This window comes from Marmota flaviventris, chromosome 3, assembly GCF_047511675.1.
Source record: "Marmota flaviventris isolate mMarFla1 chromosome 3, mMarFla1.hap1, whole genome shotgun sequence".
Taxonomy (NCBI): domain Eukaryota; kingdom Metazoa; phylum Chordata; class Mammalia; order Rodentia; family Sciuridae; genus Marmota; species Marmota flaviventris.
Window position 1 is genome coordinate 37,403,495 of NC_092500.1, and position 22,730 is coordinate 37,426,224.

The 22,730-nt window shown below is 33.3% G+C and overlaps 1 protein-coding gene across 5 annotated transcripts in view; it reads left to right on the plus strand.

Annotated features, from left to right (window-relative positions):
- The window catches only part of Ppfia2 (PTPRF interacting protein alpha 2), a 441,295-nt gene that overhangs the window by 60,261 nt on the left and 358,304 nt on the right, over positions 1-22,730 (plus strand). For 4 of the 5 annotated variants that reach the window (XM_027928005.3, XM_027927999.3, XM_027928001.2 and 1 more), the window contains exon 2: positions 15,369-15,422. The exons of the other annotated variant lie outside the window; for it this stretch is intronic. In XM_027928005.3, the coding sequence (XP_027783806.1) occupies positions 15,369-15,422 (54 nt within the window). The remainder of the gene's footprint in view (positions 1-15,368; positions 15,423-22,730) is intronic. 5 annotated transcript variants of the gene reach the window in all.

Below are 22,730 nucleotides of genomic sequence, written 5' to 3' on the forward strand. Positions count from 1 at the left end.
TGGTTCCATTTCCAGATTTCCAAGGAATCTTCATACTACTTTCCATATTGGCTAAATAGTGGTTCCATTTCCAGATTTCCAAGGAATCTTCATACTACTTTCCATATTGGCTGCACCAATTTGCAGTCCCACCAGCAATGGATGAGTGTATCTTTTTACCCACATCCTCGCCAACACTTATTGTTGTTTGTCTTCATAATAGCTGCCATTCTGACTGGAGTCAGATGATATGTTAGAGTAGTTTTGATTTGCATTTCTCTGATTGCTAGAGATGATGAGCAATTTTTTCATATATTTGTTGACTGATTGCGTATTCTCTTCTGAGAAGTGTCTGTTTAGGTCCTTGGCCCGTTTGTTGATTGGGTTACTTGTTTTTTTTTGGTGCTTAGCTTTTTTGTTTAATATTTATTTTTTAGGTGGACACAATATCTTTATTTTACATTTATGTGGTGCTGAGGATCGAACCCAGTGCCTCATGCATGCTAGGCAAGCACTCTACCACTGAGCCACAACTCCAGCCCCGGTGCTTAGCTTTTTGAGTTCTTTATATACCATAGAGATTATTGCTCTATCTGATGTGTGAGGAGTAAAAATTTGCTCCCAGGATGTAGGCTCTCTGTTCACCTCACAGATTGTAAAAAAACAAACAAACAAACAAAAACACTCCACCAGAAAACTTCTAGAACTAGTAAATGAATTCTGCAAAGTAGCAAGATACCCTTAAATCAAAGGCATTTCTATATACCAGTGACAAATCCTTTGAGAAGGAAATGAGGAAAACTTCCCCATTCACAATAACCTCAAAAAAAATGGAAATTAAATAGTCCTCATTTTCTGTGATACTCTCAGTCCCCTGTTGGCTTCCTGACAGTTCTCTTGAGCCAACTACTTTTTAGGATGTGCTCCCTCCTGTGTAGTCAAAATCCATCCTCAGGAAATTATGTGTGTGTGCTTGTGAATGTGTGTGTGTGCATATCTTGATGTTGGATTGCGGGAGACAGAAATGGGTTGTAGTGTCCAGGGATACCAGAAATCCTGAAAGCAAAGGTATCATATTATAACATGAAGTAGTTTCCTACTAAAGAAGCCAATAAAACTCCCATTAGGAGTGCTACTAATCACTTCTGGCAGAACCTGCTTAACAATAGTTTTACATGGCCTGATGTTGCTCCTTGCTTGAGGATGTGTGAATGCTTTTCAGCAGAGCATTATTCTTGGTCTTTGGGCCACAGATAATTGAGAAAGATTCTATTTGAATTTCGGTTATATGTAGCTATTGTAGCATGCATTCAGGATTCACAATCCAATTGGGGGCATGCTGGAGGCAAAGGAAGGAAGACTTATCTACTATTAAAATGTGGCTGCAGAGAGTCCTTGCTCTAAGTGATACTGTATTAATTGAAACCAGTCATATCAGAACTAGAGGAACCATGTCTTTGCTTTATACAATAACCATGGAGCCATGCAAAGTATAGATAGTTCTTATATTTCTATTTCAGTTAAGATTGTATGTCCAAAGTAAAGACTCTGCATTTTCTGTCTGGTTTATTTCAAGCAAGAGAAATATTCAAATATTTCACTGCTGAGCATCCCCAAAAGTTAGCATACTGTGCCCTTTAGAATTCTTACCTGCTTGTGTAGCCCAGTTGAATACCATTAGTAATATATGGGAAAAGGAGTAAATAATTAAAAATATGTTTCATAAATATTGAGAAAAGCGGAAATCTGGATATAAAGTATTCTAAATTAGTCTCAGTATCTTAAAGACTCATAAAATTTGAAGCTTGGTTATGTTTGTTTATTGGGGTAAAAAGTTTTTGGGTGAATAGTAAAAAGGAAGATTCTCTGTAGAGCACATCCTGCCTAGAGAAAATTTTCTCATTGATGCTAAATCTCCAGCATCATGCTATATCCTAAAATTCCTCCATTATATTATTTTCTCAATTAGTATAATAGGATAATATCACTGCATTTTATTCTCTGACTTCAATTTAATTTCTGTTCATTTAATAGTATTTCAAAAAATGTGATATTGATATTGAAAACATTCATTCCTAACAGAATCCTGTAGCAGTAATTAAATTGGAGGTGCCCAGAAGAAAACCAGGGAAACCAGATGTCCTATCCCTGTTTCTTTTTGCTATTATGATTATTACTCATCACTTCAAAACTGAACTAAGGAATGGGAGATGAATTGGAAATGTACTTCTTATGATCTAGAACTTGGTGAATTTTACCCCAAGAAATTAGTAATGGAAAAATAATTATTCTGCGCATCCTTTCAGTTCAAATTTGACCTCCTTCTGAAAATTTTACATGTTTGATTCTGGATACTGCTCAGAGATCCCATCTCTCCTTCTAACTCTATCCAATTTCTCTATAGCTATTATCTGCAAAATTAAAGTATGAGATGAAATATTCCATGCCAAACTTTTCTAGAAGTGTAAACTTAATAAATTTTAAATCATATCATCTGCTTCTTCCCAGGTTCTCATGAGTACCTTAAAACTACTTATGTTAATTGGCCTGATACCTAAATCTAGTAAGGTAGAAATACAATTAGGTAAATATTTCTAAATATCTATTATTAGTATTACTAGAAATATCAATTTAATACTTATATACATACATATTTTACAAATTACTCACACTGTTTTTGCTTTCACTTCACAAAATATTCTGCCTTGTGGTTATTTATTAATCAAAAAGATAAATTGTTTTAAGTCTCACCCAGTGGAATTGAACTTATTAATAATTGGAAAAGATAGAAGCATTTTATTCTTTCCTTTCACAAAAGTCACCTCAGATAGGCTTGCTTATCTCCACTCCCGGTTTTATTTTTTAAACCCAGTATTTTAGAGTATTATATACTGAGTTGAAAATAAAACCTGATTGTTTAAAAATTAAATTTTAGGGTATTTATTGTAGTTAGTTATATTTTATATCAGTGAAAGACCCAAACATAATGTAACTGAAGGTTTAATTATAAATTAAGATCATAGGTCTTGAGCCTCTGATTCTCAACCAGCAAAGATTGACAGATAAATCTCCCATAAAATATGTGTATCTGGAATTGTAACATTGGTATCCCCTTTAAGTTTTGGGGATCTCAGTTGCTATCGTACATTTCTAACATGCTTCAAACTATCCACATGGTATAAATATATGATGTTAAATAACACAGTAAAAGAGGAACACATTTTTCATGGATTGCAATTCACCCAACAATCATATCTTATTTTTATAGCAAAACAATGTTCAATTTTTTACAGAAAGAATAAAAGTCATATATTTGAAAGTGGCATTGGCAAAAAATTTATAAAAAGCAAAGCCATAGAAATGTATAACATTATAAGGATAGCTGGATTAGTAAGATCAATCTTAGAATTTATTTCTTTTCAGGAAAAATACACTATAGAAATCTAAAGGAGATTTATACCAAACATTAATCTATATCTGTTTTTCTTGTATATCTGTTTCAACATTTCTTTATATAATCTGTGTCTATGCCCTATTATTCCCTATTAAACAGAAGCATATCTGTTTCAACATATCTTTGTATAATCTGTGTCTACGCCCTGTTATTACTTTACATGTGTAATCTATCCTGGGTCTGTGTATCATTCCATGGATAATAATAGCTACTATTAAATGTTTTCTATAAGCTTCCAAAAAGGTACCTTACATGAATTATCAAATTAATATTAATTATTATTAATATTATAATTAGTCATTCAAGATTTCTTAAATTAGGTACAAGGACATAGATGGGGTTATTTAATACAAGGGATATCAACTAATTTGCTCAAGTTGATGCAGCTAGTAAGTAATGAAGCCCAACTTGATTTTTTGGTCACTAAGCTCTGTGTTCTTACACAAGTATGGCATTTTGCAAACTTGAAGTAGAATTGTAGGGCACTTATGGGGCCCTGTGGGACACTAATTACAGCTGTACTACTAAAAATATCTTTACATTAGTTTTACTGTCCAGAAGTCCAATTTTTTTTTTCAGTAAGATCAAAGATAATCAGTTTCTTATTGATTCACACTAACCAAACCAACATACAACCAGAAAGCAAGCCTGTTAACATGGGATAATGCACAATTTAAAAATCTTCCCAAGAACTGATGTCAGACAATTAGCTCATCCTTCCCTTTCAGGAGAAGCTCTTTGAAGGGTACATTGAACATAAATTTATCAAATTCCTCATTGGGTTTTTTGACAATTGCTTAGTATACAAGATGAGCAGCACAGTGCAGAGGTGATCTAGAACTCAAATGAATGGCAAAGTCAGAGGAATAAAATGACAATAATAAAATGATGTATTCATAAGTATGATAGGGTTAAGTGAAAGGTGCTGTGGAAGCTTCAGTAGGACCACTTTCTTTACCTGAGGGACTCAAACCCCTGAGAGGAGGTGATGTCTGGGCTGGGTCTCCAAGGATGAATGACATTTACTCAAAGGGCAGGGATGTATTCTAGAGGGAAGAATCTGAGGAGCAGAACCATGGAAGCAAGAGATCACTTCACAAGGAAGTGCAAGCTTTGTTGTGATGAGAGTGCAGGTTTCTTCCTGGAAAGTGGTGAAAAGTGAAGTGAGAAAAGTAGCTCAGGACAGAATTATGAAGAGTCCCATGTGCAAAGATATTTAATGGCTTTTCTTCCTACGAATGGCAAGGTTACTTAAGAGTTTTGACCACAGGAGTAACCTGACTATATTTGAATTTAAGACACTTTGCTCTGGAGCAGTGGTTCTCAGAGCTTAGTTTGAACTCTTGAAGGGCTTGTTAAACACCATTTCTGATTCAGCAGGCCTGGACCAGGCCCAAAGAAATCGCATTTGTAGAAAGTTTTCAGGTGATGCAGGTGTTAAGGTCCCCAGGCCACACTTTAGAAATGACTGCTCTGGAGATGAGATTATATAATAATGAGAAAAACAAAAGAAACTCAATAAAGGCATTGTTTTATAGAAAGCCAGGGCTGAGGGAAAAATGAAATGAGGCTTTAAACTTTTTTTAAAATTTGTTCTAATTAGTTATATATAACAGTAGAATGCCTTTTGACACACTGTACACAAACGGAACCCAACTTCTCCTTCCTCTGGCTGAACATGGTGCAGAGTCACATCTGTAGTGTCATCATATTTGTACTGAGGAAGTGAAAGTGTGGAGAGGATGGATTAGATTCAGCTTGAGCAGATATTGAGAAGGAACAATCAACTAGATTGGTATATGGATATACGGTGAGGGATGATTATCGATCTCCAGAAACCAAACTGGATAACTAGTTATTGGAAATATCCACTGAGATAAGAAATTGAATAGGAGACAGTTTGCATAGAAATGGCAGAAGAGAGACAATGTGTTATTGGGACATGCTAAGTTTGAGATAAGAATAATTCATCCATATGTAAAAGTTGGGAAAGCAAGTAAGGAGTTCATAAAAGATTCTCTTCATCAACCTATGGAAAGGAATAAATAAGAAGCTACACCAAAAAAGTCTCAGAAAGGAAAGTGCTTCAGAGAAGGCACTCCTTGGAAAAGGTAGAACCAAAATCTCTGGTACTTTTTTTTTTCTATTGGGAAAACCCTATTCTATGCACTGCTGACACAACTGTGTCTTTGATACATATATTTCCTACTTAGATTGGAATTTGTAGAAAATACTTTAAAATTAGAAATATTTAGAGCCAACATATTTGGAATTTCACTTTTTTTTTTTTGCTAAATGATGTGATTAACCCATATCCAGAGAATATGATATCCAATCAAGCATGTACTTTTTTCCATCAGAGACTGTCGATCTTTCCGTAGCAACGTTCTGCTTACAATTTGATTCATTCTTCAAACACTGAGCAAGTATGTTCATTTTCTCCCAAGTCCATGACATGGCAAGAGGTTTTCCCCCTTATTTTTCTTCACTCTTCCAATTTTTAAAGTGAGCATAGTTATTCTAAATCCCTGAGATGTCAGTTATGGATTGAACATTGTGTGACTTTTGTCAAGTCATTAAAATCTGCAAAGTTTCATCATCTTCAAAAAGGTAGAAATACTAACAGTTAAGGGAGCTAAGACACTATTTTTTTTTAATTTTTTATTGTTGGTTGTTCAAAACATTACAAATTTCTTGACATATCATAGACACTATTTAATAGAGTTTTTAACATGGGACTTGTTAGAGTAAATGCTCAATAAAGACTAATTTTTATGTTACCCAACCAAGTTCCTAGGCAAACTTGCCTTATATGCATTCAAAAATAAAATTAAATCTTGGGAGTGTCAAATTCTCAAACTTATTTTCATTCTATAAAATTTACTTCTATAATTCCTCTCTATTATCATTAAAACACTTTATTTCTCAGAATCTTTTCACAGTGTTCCCATATTGTTCTGCCAATTGACAAACTCTTAGACTGAAAAACTCTGGAAGTCAGTCATAATCTTTGGATTCTACATAGCATATTCAGTGAATGCCTCATGCTTATTATACAATATATTGACGAAATTGTCTGTAATTCTGATTCCAGACTTGACTCTGAACACTATGGAAGTTTTTGGCCTTGATTTATTTATCATGGTAGCCTCTCATGAACATAATAGTGCCTCCTTCACAATATGTGCTCACCCTTTGTTGAAAGGAATTAATTGTATGGACAAAAGGAAAATTCAGAAAATTAACATTTTCAAAGTAAAGGAAAAATGAAATTTCCTTTTTTTAATTTTTAAAGATGATTAATTTGAGTTCCTTTTGGCTTCTATAGGAAAGATTTATAAAATTGGTGTGTGTGTTTTTCTTCTCTGCCTCCCAGGAAATTTACCCTGTAAAGTTGCCAAGGAAACACTAACAGCTTCAGCCTGGTAGAAGAGGAAGATACCTCATTAACAAACCCAGCTTTATTATTTGGATGCTTGCCTTGAGGAGCTGGTGTTCTGTAGAAAGATTGTTTCCATTAAGCATTATGTGACAAATTGAATGATTTTTTAAAAAGAAATTTTGTCTTCTGTTACTCATTCCCCGTGATGTGAATCTACATACTATGCGATGTTTCTTAAAAATGAATATTATTGATTTTTAATTTAATATATTTGAACCACTTAATTATACTAGAATACACATTAGGGACATTTTTAAAGCATTGATTTATTCATTGTATGGTAATTAGAGAATCAGGACTTTAATCTGAGGTATTGAATATATTTCATCAGAAGATAAATTTAATGTATTGTGCATTAAGTCACTTTATATTTTTTCCCTTCCTATGAGCTAGAAATGCTGGGATATATAGAAATGTATTGCTTCAAGATGAGATTATGCTGAGTTTGGAACTTTTTCCTTTAGAAAGTTGTCTTATTAGTGGATGCAAGATGGAATGGAAAGGCTGAGGGTTATGAGGCTTGGGGCTTCAAAGTTCCTTTCAGTGTTCACCAGATATATGATCTCAAGCAAGTAATTCATTATTATGTTCATTTAGGCATTTTATAAAGACTTGTTGTACGAACACTAATCCCTTTAGCTATGCTTTCAAAGTGATGCATTTATATAAAAAACAAGAAATAACTTCATCATGTATACCCTCAGCCTCAGCATTTTTATGTACTAAATGGGAATTACATGCTTCCATTCTTTTATTCACTCATTCAACAGGTCTTTATTGAATCTATTGTGTGGCAAGCTTTAGCTAGAGGCAGAGGCCTCTTGCTGGCCCTTAGCAACATTGTTCTTGTACCTTACAGTGTTAGGTGAAGGGATGGTTACCTTTTTGCCATGCCCTGTGCTTCACCATTCCAATATATCCATTAAATTATTCATGCCTCTATAAATTATCCCTTTATTAAACACTCTTCTATGAAGTCTTTGAGTTTGCAAATTTTCCAGGTGAAAACTTTGCTGATTTAGACAGTTAAAGAAGCTTGTGCTCATGTTTTGATATTTAAACTGTGATCCAAATAAAGTTGAGTGAGCTTACAAACCAGAAAGATGTCTAGGGAATGTGTGCCATAAGCAGTGTTAATAAGCATATGCAAAGGCTCTGAGATAGGAGACATATTTACATTGATTTTTGAGTAATAATGAAGCTAATGTGACTGGGATGGCACAAGAGAGGGAGAATTGTAAAAGATTGGATCAGAGAAATGGCTGAAAGTAAGCTCATACAGGCTATGTCAGGACAAAGTAAGAGGTCTGAGTTGCATTCTTTAAGATTGATGGAAAGCCATTCAACAGTTTTGGACGAGAGAGTAAACAGATATAATTTATATTTTAGTAGACCTGACTGCTATTGTGGAGACTATATGATGGAGGAGGAGAAAAGAATAGATTCATAAACAACCAGGAGTTATTTCTTTAGTTTAAGGGAAAGATCTTGTTGACGTAGACTAAGGGACTAGGATAGTAAGAGTGGACGTAGAGTCATATTGACTCTATCTTTAAAATCTTTAAAAGAGTCATAGTGGTATAAGCTGAAGAATTTGGACAATTGAGTGACCGATAATGCCATGTAATAAGAGGGAGATCACTGGGATGGAAACTAATTTGGAGAAGATAAGGTCAAAAAAAGGTTTGACTTCACGTTAACTTAATGAAGTTTTAGATGACTAAAATGTATCAAAGTGGAGATTGGGGTAAGCAGTATGGATTTCAGAGGGTAAGTTGAAGTTGAAGATAGAAACTCAGAATTCATCAGCATATGTAGTATGTATAACCATGGTACAAAATGAAAACTTATAGAGGAAGAAAGTAAATGGAAACCAAGGGAAAAAGAGTATTTCAAGAAGATTATAGAGGTCAAACCTGTTAAGCATACCTTAATAGGAAGATGAAAACCACCAGTGAATAGATTTAAACAATTAAATGAGTCACGATAATGCATTGGCAACAACAGGTACACTAAGAAGAAATAGTAGAAGAGGGAAGTTTTGAAGAATTTTCCAATACAGGGGATAAAATAAATGCTTAATTTTGATATTGTGAATAGGACAAATTTTATAAACTCTACAAACATAAAGTACTTCATTGAATATTTATTTATTTATTTAGAGAGAGAGAATTTTTTAATATTTATTTTTTAGTTTTTGGTGGACACAACATCTTTATTTTTTTTAAGTGGTGCTGAGGATCGAACCCAGTGCCCGGTGCATGCCAGATGTGCACGCTACTGTTTGAGCCACATCCCCAGCCCTTTATTGAATACTTTAAAGACTGAATCAAATTCTCAATATAACAATTCAATAAAAATGGTTATTTTACTACTTTATGTTAATTCCACTCACATTGATGTAGTTTTGGATATATTACTTGATTAATTCTAATATATTTTTTATTAAATATGATAACTTTCCCCAAAGAATCCCTAAATTATCTCCAAATTGCAAATATGCACGCATTAGTTTGCTAGAGATGCAATAACAAAATAATACAGACTGGGTGGCTTAATAAACAGAGATATATTTTCTAATAGTTATAGAAACTAGAATCCCAAGATCAAGATTTTGGCAAATTTGTTTCTTCTGAGATCTCTTTCCTTTGCTGTGTGCCCACATTGCTGGTGTCTATCTTCTCCTCTTCTTATAAAGAAATCAATCATACTGAATTAGTCAGTTTAATTACCTCATTAAAAGGCCTTGTCTCCAAAGATTATGTATGGAGGTACTGGGGGTTGGAACTTAAACATGAATTTTGGGGAAACATAATCTAGCCTATTATAATATGTAAATAACCAATTATTGCAATGTTTTAGATATTTTCATGTTATATAAAGTGATTTTTGAGTAACTTAGCTATTAACCTTAAATTTCACTATCAGATAAGCAGGGTCTTCAGGCATAGGTGATGTAAATTCAATTGACTATGATTTATTTTCTTCATTTTTATTTTATTTGATACCTAAACAATTTTTATCATCTTTTCATTTACAATTACTGGTTGATTGTAGTCTTTAGGAATTAAAAGTAAGAATTACATATCCCTGAGAAAGACTTCAAAATCTAATATTCTGATTTTCCCCACCTCTGCACAGAGGAAGAAGGATTTACAATATTTGAACCAAATGAGTTACTTACACTAAAAAAAATCTCAAGATTGATTCCTATAGCTTCATCATTAGAACTATATGTCAAATAAAAATATGTTAATTCTTAGAGCAAGGGACCATGAGGAGAAGGTGCATAGATTAAGATTAAACTCCATATTTGGAGTTTAATCTTAACCTGTGTGGAGATGATACCATGCCTCAGGCTGCTCTCCAATCCCATTCTACTTAGAGCTCTGATGCTGATTGCTCCACTTTTGCAATTCAGCCTTCCTAAGCCCTATGATTCTGATTCATGGGCCAGAATTCCATCCCAGAAAAGAGCTTTCCAGTTAAAGAAACCAACTTTACAACTGTGTCAAGGAGACAGCCTAATAGCTTCACTTAGGTATTTCATAACTTGGGAAGGGAAATGGAAGTTTCATTAATAAATTTTTATCGAAATAAAGTTGATTGCATAGTTAATAGATCCTGTTTTGTTTTGTTCGTGTGTGTAGAAGTTAGCAACCCCTTTCATGGAGATTATGCATTACTGGCATAGAGCCCTGAGCAATGACATGATGTAGTTACTAGGTTAGCTTGCCACCCTTCTGTAGATCCAAGTGGTAAGGAGACAATGAATCCAAATGGCAAAAGGAAGTCCACCATGGTTTTAGCTCCCATGACTCTAGAAGGGTACAGACTAGGATGAGACAAATGTGGTGTTTAGGGAAGTAAATTTAAGGAGGCTCTCACTCTTATGATCATGCAAAATAACTCAGGATGTATGCCTCCTTAAATTTTGCACCATGAGCACCTACCTATCTCACTCAAATTCTGGCCTTGGATTCCAAACCCACAGGACAACAATAAACTGGATGAACCACATAACAGGAAAAAAGAGAGGTAGGCTTCTCTGTTAAGGGGTAGCCAATTCCATACTGCATCTAAGTAGGCTTATTTACTGTAAATGGAACCCGTATGGGAAGGTGTGAAGTGGGCAGCCCCATGCCTCTTTAGTGCCCAGGAGGCTGAGGAAAAACACCTATTTAGAAGCTTCCCCTAAGACTAACCTCCCTTGCAATGTACAGGGAGGCCCTCAGGACCCCGAATCCAGATATGGGTCAGCTCATGGTTTAGTCTTGCTTACAAAGCCAATGTGGACATATCAAAAGCCACCAGGTATAAGGTGAAGCTGCTCCTCTAGTACCGATATTGAAAAGCATGGGTATGGTGTCTTATAAACATGTTTTGTAATCCAACTTCTTAAAAGCTACGTGCCATGCTATTGGGTATATTATCTATCTTCCTAAGTAGAAAAGAAATAACTTGCTTATTAAGAAGTTAGCATTAATGAGTACAAAGCATTTACAACTGGCACATAATAAATATTCAGTAAGTAGTAGTTATTTTATTATCTATTAGATGCAATTTAAGAACTATATACAGTATACCATATAAATAAAAATTTGTTTTTGCTTTAATCAAATAACACTACAATAGTAATTTTTTAAAATTTTTAGAAAACCAATGCTTTTACTATTTGATGTCCTATCTGTTGTTGTGCATAGAAAAATACTTTTAAGTAACACTGTGGCATTGTCAAAGATTTTACTTTTACAGATAAAATATTCCATAACATTCAAAAAGATTGACTTATTTTTAGTTATCATTTAAGGGTTATATAGCAATGCATAGTTTCATAGTTCCTCAAAAGATTTGTTTATTTTACCCATTATCTTGTTATGCATTCATGCACATTTGTTCATTATTCACACCTGAACAAAATTCTTTTTGCATCAAATGATAAGCCATGTTTGACTTGGGCTTCTATCCAAGTAGGACACTCTTACTTGCTTTACAAAAATAGAACATAAGCTCAAAATTGTTTTATAATTAAATGAGTTAAGGGGATAAGAGTGCACATTTATGGAATCTTTAGAATCATAAAGTCATGGTTTATGTTAAATTCAACACTTTTAAAAACAACACATATCAATACCTTTTTTTCACTCATTGAAATTCTTTTTTTTTTCAAGATCATGTTTAACATGAAAATTTTTAAAAATTTAAAAATCGGAAAATGGGAACACTTATCTATTATAACAAGGACTGTTAAAGATTTTTGTAAAAAAAATAATTACAAATTTTATGAACTAAATTCTTAAAATGGTTGTTATCTGAAATGATTTCTACATTTTATCATAGTTGCATTAAATTCTAATTGCTAATGTAATATATATGCCTTCCTATGCCTGTGAAGAAAGACATATATTATCTCAAAATGTATTTAACATCATTTAATTTTATTTTAAATATGGTTGGTAATAATTTTACCTATGAAATAGATTTTTGATTTTGTCACAACAGAGATATTTATCAAGTATGATAAACTGGATATTCTAATTTGTATTAATCTTTCATTTTAGCCATTTAATACCTAATGTCAAACCTTGCATGGAATTCTAAAACAAATTTGAAGTTATATTTTGTCTTTGAATTCAATTGGGTTATTCATTTTGTTTGCTAATTTATAAATATATCTCATTCTTTTATTACATAGGACATATATGACTTAATAAGAACATTAAGATAAATAAAAAACATTTAAGATCAGATAATTTAAGTGATTTGATTCCTTTTGGTGTATGTGACACTGGAATAAGTAATTTCAACAGGAGGATGAGGAAAGGTCCTTTACAAATAGGCCTAACAATAGAGAGATATTAATGGGGACATTTTGGCTTTTGAGAGCCAGAAAGCTGTCTTAAACTGAGTTAAAGGCAAAGAGAATATCTAGTTTCAAACATTACTCCAATAAAATACTCCAGGACAGACTACCAGATTTTATATCATCTTTATTTTATGGCAGACTCCTTTAACAGTTGAATAGTTGAAGTCATTTTTACAACTCTTTTTGTTGTTGTTTTGATATCAGGAATTGAACCCTAGTGCACGTAATCACTGAGCCACATCTTCAGCCCTTTTTATATTTTATTTAAAGGCAGGGTCTTGTTAAGTTGTGTAGGGCCTCCCTGAGTTGCAGAGGCTGGCTTTGTACTTCTGATCCTCCTGCCTCAGCCTCCTGAGCCACTGGGATTATAGGCATGCACCACCCCACCCAGCTACAAGCCTCTTTTAAAGCTAGGATTGGGGAGAAAAAGGGGTAGTTCCTCAAAAGCTTTCTGGATAAGGGGGAAGTGTATCTATGTCTGTATATCTATACACACTGTATGTGAGTGTGTGGGTGTGGTGTCTATTATTAAAAAGACAACTTAATAATTATCTTGGTGAATTGTCCTTGTGGTTGCCTTATCATTTATGACACTCAATATAATATGCACAAAGAAATTCATCATCTATTGAGTTCCTCTCAAAGTCAGCATCTTCATATGGAAACATACACTACACTTCCTCCTCTCTGGCCTTTAGTGTTTCAGTAACATCCTATCTCAGCCCCTTATATATTGTAAAGATTTCCCATTCTGCATCTGGGGATGTAGCTCAGTGGTAGAACACTTGCCTAGCTCAGTCCCAGTGTTCAGTCCCCAACACCACAAATAAAGATTTCCCATTCCTTGTATACCAGGAGAAAATGATATGGTGAAGTTCTGAGTGAATAGTAACAGGAGAGAATCCCAAGACAGAGCAGTCTTCTTTTCTTACTTGGTCAAACTTTATTGACTCCTAATGGCAGGGGCACATGTTCATAATACCAGCTCCTGTCTCCTCTTGCCAAAGGAACTAGAACATAGCTTACCAAGATCCTGGAGAAGCAATAGCAGAAGCCTGGATCTATACATGCCACCCTGAAGATTGGCCTCTAACCTCCTCTCTTACAAGACCAGCTGAGCACAGTCATGACTCCTCTTAGGACTAGTAAGCCTAGCTTCTGCCAGTGGCCTAATTATATTGAGGGTGAAGAGGTGTTTAGCTGTTAGGATCACTGTCACAAGGAGGGTGTCTGGGACTCCCTCAGAAAAGCCCCCATAGGTAATTTCAAGAAAGATACCTATGTTATTAATTCACTGAAATGATTTCAAAGTATTGGTTGTTTCTCTCATCATAGACATCTAATTTTCTTTTACTTCAATCTTGATTCATTTATCTTTCTCTTTTACTTTCTTACTGAAATGTTATTTACCTGGGTTACTTGTCCCTCCTATTTAAACCATATGCAAACAGGTAAGAAGTGATCAGGGTCACAAGAAAGACCTTTTTTAGTAAAAAGTGTAATTCTCCAATGTAGTTCTAAACTCCTATCCAGCAGCCTTTGAACACACATGTGTGGATTTATTTTGTTTTGTTTTTTATATGTGTATGATGTGCTAATTTTTTCATTGTGATTGATGAGAGGTCTAAATCAATTATAAACACTAAAAATGTGGGAGATAGGTGGTACTGTGGACTGTAATGGATCAAATTATAGCCCATACTTGAATGATTATGTGAAAATGAACCCTAATTTTATGTGTAACTGTAATCCACCAAAGAAACATTTTTAAAAACTAGCAAGATTTTATTTTAAAACATCAAATTCTAGTTTCTTCTGAAAAATCTAATTATTGGCATGCCTAACACCAAAGCCACTTAACTGATAAGATTTAGTTGTGGTTATCCCTATAAACAGGGCACAGCCTCCACAGCTTATCACAATATTACCTATTTCCCTACTTATGATCACCTTGACAACTGTAGTCATTACTCAGGCATGACCTTCTGTGGTTACTGATTTGAGATTAGAAATTGATCTTTATAACAGAACAGCAATTTTTATCTCCTTGTATCCTCTCTCTATATAGTAATAGAGTAGATCATAGATAATTTAAAAATTTTGTAGGTTAGGCATTTTCCGTAAGATTTATTTTACGATCATTGAAGGTAATTTTTTTCCTATTCTGCTCTCACTTTGATTTTTAAAGATGTAACATCTATTTTCCTGTCTTGTCCCATTTTATTTGCATATTTCCAGAATAATTAACCCATATATATGTGTATATATATGTATATATTCACTAATAACCTCTGTGTGTATATGCATATATATATACACACACACACAAATATATATATATATATATATATTTATATTTATATATTTATATATTATGTATATATATATATATATATATATATATATATATATATATACACACTACAGACTCTACAGAGATGAAAAAATTATATATATCTTTAGATACAACCTATTCGTGTAGTACTAATTGTATGTCAGATTGTAAAAGAAGAAGAGTCGCTGAACTGCCCTAACTTTACAATTGAAGATAGTATTATGCTGTGGGTCTGGGGAATGCTCCATGCTATTGAGTAGCCATTTTACAATCACACCTCTCCCCTTTTCAGGATATCGAATCCCTAACAGGAGGGCTGACTGGTTCTAAGGGAGCTGATCCACCGGTAAGTTAGATTCTTCATTAAATTTAAGTGTTGACGAATCGAATTGTGTATATACCAGATCATCAGATGACTGTTTATCATCTGCCATATATAAGTACTTTTTGAAATATAGCTATTGTAGTAATTAACACAAAAACCTGAATTTGTTTTGAAGTGTGGTCTGATGTTTTAAAATGTTGTAATTACTCATGAAATCCATCTCCATTTATTTATTTATAGGAGTTGAAATATGAACAAAAACTTCATTAGAATATATTAATAATTTATGTTCTGACAATGGGTTATTCTAACTAGAAAGTTTACCATTCCAAATATGAGGGTAGAATTTTGTTGCACTATAATTTATATTTACTGATAAAAATTATGTTTATGCTATAAATACCATTGATTCTTGATATTGTTGTTTCTTTCCTATTTAATCCAGAAATCTTTTTAAAAAATTAGAGATAGTGTTTTCTAATTTTTAAACATTACTTTTAAGCAATAAGAGGAGCTTGATGTCCTAGTATTGGAACATCTTGGTCCTTACTGTGATTTCTTATTTGAGAAAACATTGATCAAAATGACATTCTCATAATATCAGGAGAGATACAAATATGAATTCAAAGTGTATAAAGTTACAAGACAGATTTAATTTATTTTAACAAATAGTCAGTGCACAAATTCTTATCACTGTTTGCCTTTCACTTACCATGGAGAAATTTAATGAGGAACACATAAAACCCAATGTTGCCAGTTTTTAGATATGCTTCACCTAGGGACATCAGTAAAGTACATAATTCCATTAAAACACCAGTGAAGTATAGAAAAGATAACATTTAATTGAAATTCTTTCCTCTTCTGTTTCACTCTCCTGTTGTTTTAGTTAGTTTTTCATAGCTGTGACCAAAAAATATAAGAATAACAATTTAGAGGAGGAAAAGATTATTTTGGCTTATGTATTCAGAGGTTCAGGGCATGGTTGGCCAACTCCATAGCTCTGGGCCCAAGGTGAAGCAGAACACATGGCAGAGGACCTGACAGAGGAAAACAGATCAGAGTATGGCAACCAGGAAACAGAGAGCAAGCTCTACTCACTAAGAAAAAAATATAGACCCCCAAGTCATGCCCTCAGTGACCTACTTATTCCAGTCATACCCTATATACATACAGTTACTGTCCAATCAATCCCCATCAGTGATCATGATCCAATATTTCACCTTTGAATACTCTCATATTACCTCACACGTGAACTTTTAGCCGACACCTCATATCTAAACCATAACATATGTAATGGAGTTACTTAATCTTAATCAAATTGCCCCTAAGAAAGAGCTAAATAACAAATTGTAGTTCTTTCCTTTGTTTTGATTTTCTTCATATTAGCTTATATAGGAGAAATGTATTGGCTGCAGACAACTACTTATATTACCTTGCAGCATAAATAAAGGTGACATATAAGTCAACCCAGAATATATATTGATAGGACCAGCTTGTATTTAAGTATTGTAGGTACTGCTGTTGTGATGTAATTTCAACCTGCTGCCTTGCTCTGTGCCTGTATGCAACATTCTCTTTTTATATGAAGATTAAATCCATCCTATGAAATATTTCCCTTATCTGTTCACTGATTCCTTAAAGAATTCTACATTAGAGATAAGTTTGAGAAGGATTTATTCTGGAACAAAATTAAACTAAACCCCTCTCTTCTGCAAGTAGTGACAAAAATATTATTCATTATTTGCATGTTAGATTAGTTTATCATATCCTTTAAGAGAGCATATTTGCAAACATGGAAAATTGAGTGGCCTAGGGTCTGGCTGTTGAAAGAAACCCTTTGTGTTTAATCAGCTTTTTTGGTGCTGTGACTAAAGGATCTGACCAGAACAACTGTAAGGAGGAAAAGTTTATTTGAGGGCCCACAGTTTCAGAGGTCTTAGTCCATAGAAGGCTGGCTCCATTCCTCAGGGCTTGAGGTGAGGCAGAATATCATGGCAGAAGAAGGTGGTAGAGGGAAACAGCTCACATCGTGGTGATCAGGAAACACAGAGAGACTCCACTTTTCAGATACAAAATGTATATATCCCAAAGCCATGCACTCAGTTCTCACATCCAACCAAACCCTACCACTTCAGTTACCACTCAGTTAATTCCATCAGAGATCAATTCACTGATTGGGTTGAGATTCTCACACCCCAGATTTTAATGAAGTAATAAAGTCAATGTAATAAAGTCATTTTCTTTAGCCATCTTTAAAGCTTTTATAAAATTCTTTAAGTATGAAGGTGAAATGGTCAAATTTGCCAGGATTATTTAAGTAATATAAGAATGAGTTTTAGATGGGTGCCGTGGCATACACCTGTAATCCCAGCTGCTTAAGAGGCTGAGGCAGGATTGGGAGTTTAGAGCTAGCCTCAGCAAAAGTGAGGTACTAAGCAACTCAGCGAGACCCAGTCTCTAAATAAAATACGGAATGTGGCTGGGGATGTGGCTCAGTGGTCAAGTGCCCCTGAGTTCAATCCCCAGTACCAATAAATAAATACATAGAATGATTTTTAAATGAAGCTTTTAAATTTAATTACAAGTCAGAAAACTGAAAGCCAATTAAATTAAAGATAATCTAAATTCATTTCAAATTTTATATTTTCCCTCTTTTTTGAATGTCATTAATAGATCAAATACTATTGTCTATTTCTAAAGTTATGTATTTTGTGTAACTTCAATGCACAACTAAAAGCATTCTATGATAAAAGTTGCATTGGTAAGAAAATTCAAGGTTCTTTTTTTTAATTCATTTAACAGAATATATTAAATGCTGAATTAATGTTCTCTCTCAAGAATGCATAGCTATATAGTAATTTCTTTACCAGAATAATAGAAACTCAGATCTTGAAATAAAATGGCATGTTTTAAGAACTGAAAATTCTGATCTGGGTACACATAGTATTATTCTGAAGCAATAGAAAAGTGAAGTCTTATTATTAATCAAATTGTAAGGCATGTATAAAATGTTGTGTCAAATTCGCAAATGTTATGGAAAATTTGCATATTTAATAAGGATAAATTTGAGAACTCCAGGCATATTTTATATTAATATTTTTGACAACAAATGTTAAGTAAATTTTCCAAAAATTCAAGAAATCTCAGTTTCAATGCTAATAATGAAAGACAGAGCTGCTCATTCATGATTTCTAGGGGCAATTTAAAAAGTGTAAAAACAATGGCTTTCTTATGAACAAGATTTGAATAGACTTGTTTTTTAAATTTGGTAACTGGAAATTAATTGCTGCAACAAATAGAACTTGCAGATTATTCCTTTTTAATTTTTATTTATTTATTTATTTTTGGTACCAGGGGGCTTAACCACAGACTCACATCCACAGCACTTTTTTAAATTTTATTTAGAGACAGAGTCTTGTTGAGTTGCTTAAGGCCTTGATAAGTTGCTAAGACTGACTTTGAACTTGTGATCCTCCTGCCTTAGCCTATTGAGCCACTGGGATTATAGGTGTGTGCCACCATGCCTGACAAAATTGTTTTTCATCACATAAAATAAACTCTTTCATCACCAAAAATCCTTTATTCTGGTAAAGAAATTACTATATAGCTATGCATTCTTGAGAGAGAACATTCATTCAGCATTTTATCTGTTAAATATTAACTTAAAACTATCTTTGAAAAATTATATAAAATATTCTGCATCTTCATAGATTTCCTATTCATAAAAAATTGACCACAGATTAACCTACAGTATAAAAACATAGCATAACATCTACATAGGAAGATAAAGGAAATAAACTAGATAATTAAAATCTAAGGGTAAAATATAATAATTAAATTAAATACTATTTTTCAAATATAGTTGACTCTTCCTATCCCAGATTCTGTATCTGTGGATTCAACCCAATGCAAATTAAAATATTTGAAAAGGGAATTCTATTTGTACCTAAAATGTACAGACTTGTTCTGTGTAGTTATTTTCTAAACAATACGGTGTAACAGTGTGAGAAGTTGTGTGTAGGTTTTATGCAGGTAGTATGCTATTTTATTTACGGAACTTGAGCATGCACAGATTTTGGTATCCATGAGAGAATCAATCTCTGATGGATACTGAGTGATGACTGTTTACCACTTTGCCACATTTTACAGTTTTTTAAAAATATTAACAGTATTAATATGTGAAAAACTTGGGAAGTGTTAGGAATCAGCATGTCCCAGGTAAGCCAATTGTCAGCCAACACTAGGCAATCCAGGATAAAATGTAAGCATTTCAGCTTCAGATGGCCAGGAGAATTTTGGAAATTCAAGAACTAGGGTACAATCCATGAATCCTATTGTACCTCTGCAGTGTAGGAACCAGGTGTGCAGTTCAGTGTGGAGCCAGAGTGTGAGATGATAATAACCCCTGTTGTGCCCATGAGCTGGTGGTTTAGAGGTGTTGGCCAGACGTGGCCTGGTACCCAAATTCATCCTAGACTGTAAGCTATGAGATCTAAAGGTAGAATTTAGTAGATCAGATTGGTCAAAAAAAGATAAGTCTAGTGATGCATATTTCAGCAGACTAACATACATGATGAAAGGTATTTCATTTTGAGATTTGGGTTAAAAATTTTTCTCATCATTAATGTGCTATTTACTGTATTATCATTTCTGATATCTTTTAGAGGTCAATGTGGACAAAATCTAATAAAGAGTGATATGAGTGAAACTTCAGAATACCTGAAATACATTCCAGAAAATAGTACATATCAAAATTGGTCAAATGTGGAAACGTTTAATTCTTTCACAAGATGATATTGAGGTTTAGGTTGAGTTTATCTTATGGCCTCACCTAGAAATTAACAGGAAGAATGCTATTGAGATTATTCAGTCCCCACTTTTAATTTTTTTTGCTTGTTTCCAATTTTTGTGACCTTAGGAAAAAAATCTATAAATTCGCTGCCTACAGAACTTAGTTTTCTAAATTTCTCTATTTCTTTTTCCAAATGTTAAAGACTCTTTTTTATTTCTTGAGTGGGATTATAAGTGAATTGCCATCTGATTCATTCTTAGGCTTGATATGCACACTGTCCTGAACATTCTTTAGCTCCATTAATTTTTCCCCCACTGAGGAGGAAGAATTGCACATTCTGTAATTTTGTACTTTCTGTTCTCATTTTATAACTTCTTGATGGTTCTTGGCAATTCAGGTAAACACATTATAAATTTTTTGAAAAAATAAATTTAGCTTCCTGAGGGTGCTATTCAGACCAAGTTTTCATATATATATAAAATTTTAAATGGGATTAAAACTTAAAAATCTCTCAAACTGATTTTGATTAGTCAAAAACTGCTAATGTTCTACTGAATTCAAAAGATAGATAAAATGATAGGCATCTGAACTGTGATCTAATTCAAGTTAATTATTTTAACTTGAATCTTATCTTTCTTATTATTTTCTTTTGTCCTTTGATTTGTTTATTACAAATTTAGTGTATAACTGAGTAGACATTATATGCTAGACATTTGATTTAGAGATGCATAGTTGTTCTCTTCAAAATCTTACAATATAATTAGACAGACAGTTTGGTAAAAAAATAATTATAGAATCATATAGGAACCAGGTAAAATGAAAGTGAGTAGGAAGATCATATAATCCAATTGATGAAAAAAAAAAAAAAAACACAAAGGAGCTGGAGAATTCAGGAAAGCCAATAGAATGAAATGTTTATCTTGAAAATTTGCAGATGAGTGGAATTTTGCCTAACGAACGGGCAGCACATGGTAGTTTATGCAAAGGAAACTGCATCTGCATAGCATAGGTCAAAAATAAAAATATAATGTGAGTGGGGAATGGGAGACAGTGGTGAGATAAAGGTTAGAAAGTTAATTAGAGGCAAGAACATGAGCAAATTCATGGAAGGAATTTGTATTCTATACTAAGGACCGTGAGGAACCATTAAATCTTTAAATAGGAGCATCACTTAATCAGATCTTTCCTTTAGAAATATTTTCTTTTCCCTAGTTCAGGAGTGGATTATAGAAAAATATAAAGCACAGAGATAAATGAAAAATTTTTTTCAGTCCCCAGAAGGATGATGACAAAAATCATAATGTTGATATTTTTGTATGTTAAGTCAGATTCTAAAATCAAAATTTCTTATTTTCTCTCTCATATATTTTTTAAAAAGTTGATCAAAATTTATAATATTTTTAAATATGGCTTTATGCTTGTTCTTTCATGAATTCTTTTTTTTAAATAAATCTATTTTACTTATTTATTTTTTGTGTGGTGCTGAGGCTCAAATAGAGTGCCTCACATGTGATAGGCAAGCGCTCCACCACTGAGCCACAACACTAGCCCCAGAATTTATAGTATTGATTATTAGAGGTTGGAAAGGGTTGGCAGAGGGGGTCTAGTGAGAGGTTGGATAATATGTACCAAAACAGTTATACAGAAGTAATAAGATTTAATACTCTGTAGCACATGATATGATAGTTCATTGTAACTTGTTTTAACTTTTATGACTACTTAGAAGATAAGAGCTTGAAGACTGCAAACACAAAAGGATGGTAAAGTAGAAACTTCCTTGATTTAATTGGTATAGATTATATGCAAGTGTTGAAATAGCACACTGTACCCAATAAATATGTACAATTATTATGTGTTAATAAAAATTTTGAGAACAGTTGAAGAAACAAAACTAGTCAAGAGCAATATTTTCAAGAGAAGTTTCAGTTAAAAAAATAAAACAAAAATAATTCATATGAGCCAATTTAATGACAATGAGTCTGGAGAGGGGAGCTGAGTGATGAGACCATGAGATAGAGTAAACACACAAGAATACTGGTCATCTGGAGGGAGGAAAATGAGGCCTATGGGGAAGTCAATTCTAAGATTTGAAATTTCTGCTCTGGCAACTGAATGAATGAAAGGACCATTCATAGTGTCAAGAAACTCATGACTTGGAGGATTTTTGAAGGGGAAATGAAATCCATTATAGATACATTAAATTGAGATGACCAAGTTGGGAATAAATGAATGATTTTGAAATTTAAAGGTGAGATTGAATTTTAAACCAATGATTTGGACATGTAGAAAAACTTACTGAAGCTACTGGAGTTTGTGAAATCATCCCCCACACACAAAAAATAAATGTATACAGAAATAGAAGAGTTCAGAATAAAGCTCTGAGGAAGAAAAACATTTGAGATAAGGAAAAGAAAAATGTCAGAGGAAAAAATATACCCAGAAAGGGACCAAATACAGCTGATACATGGAAATAATACCAGAAAGGTAAAGAATCATAAATGCAAGGTTAAGAGAGGATTAAAAGACCTATAAGCAGT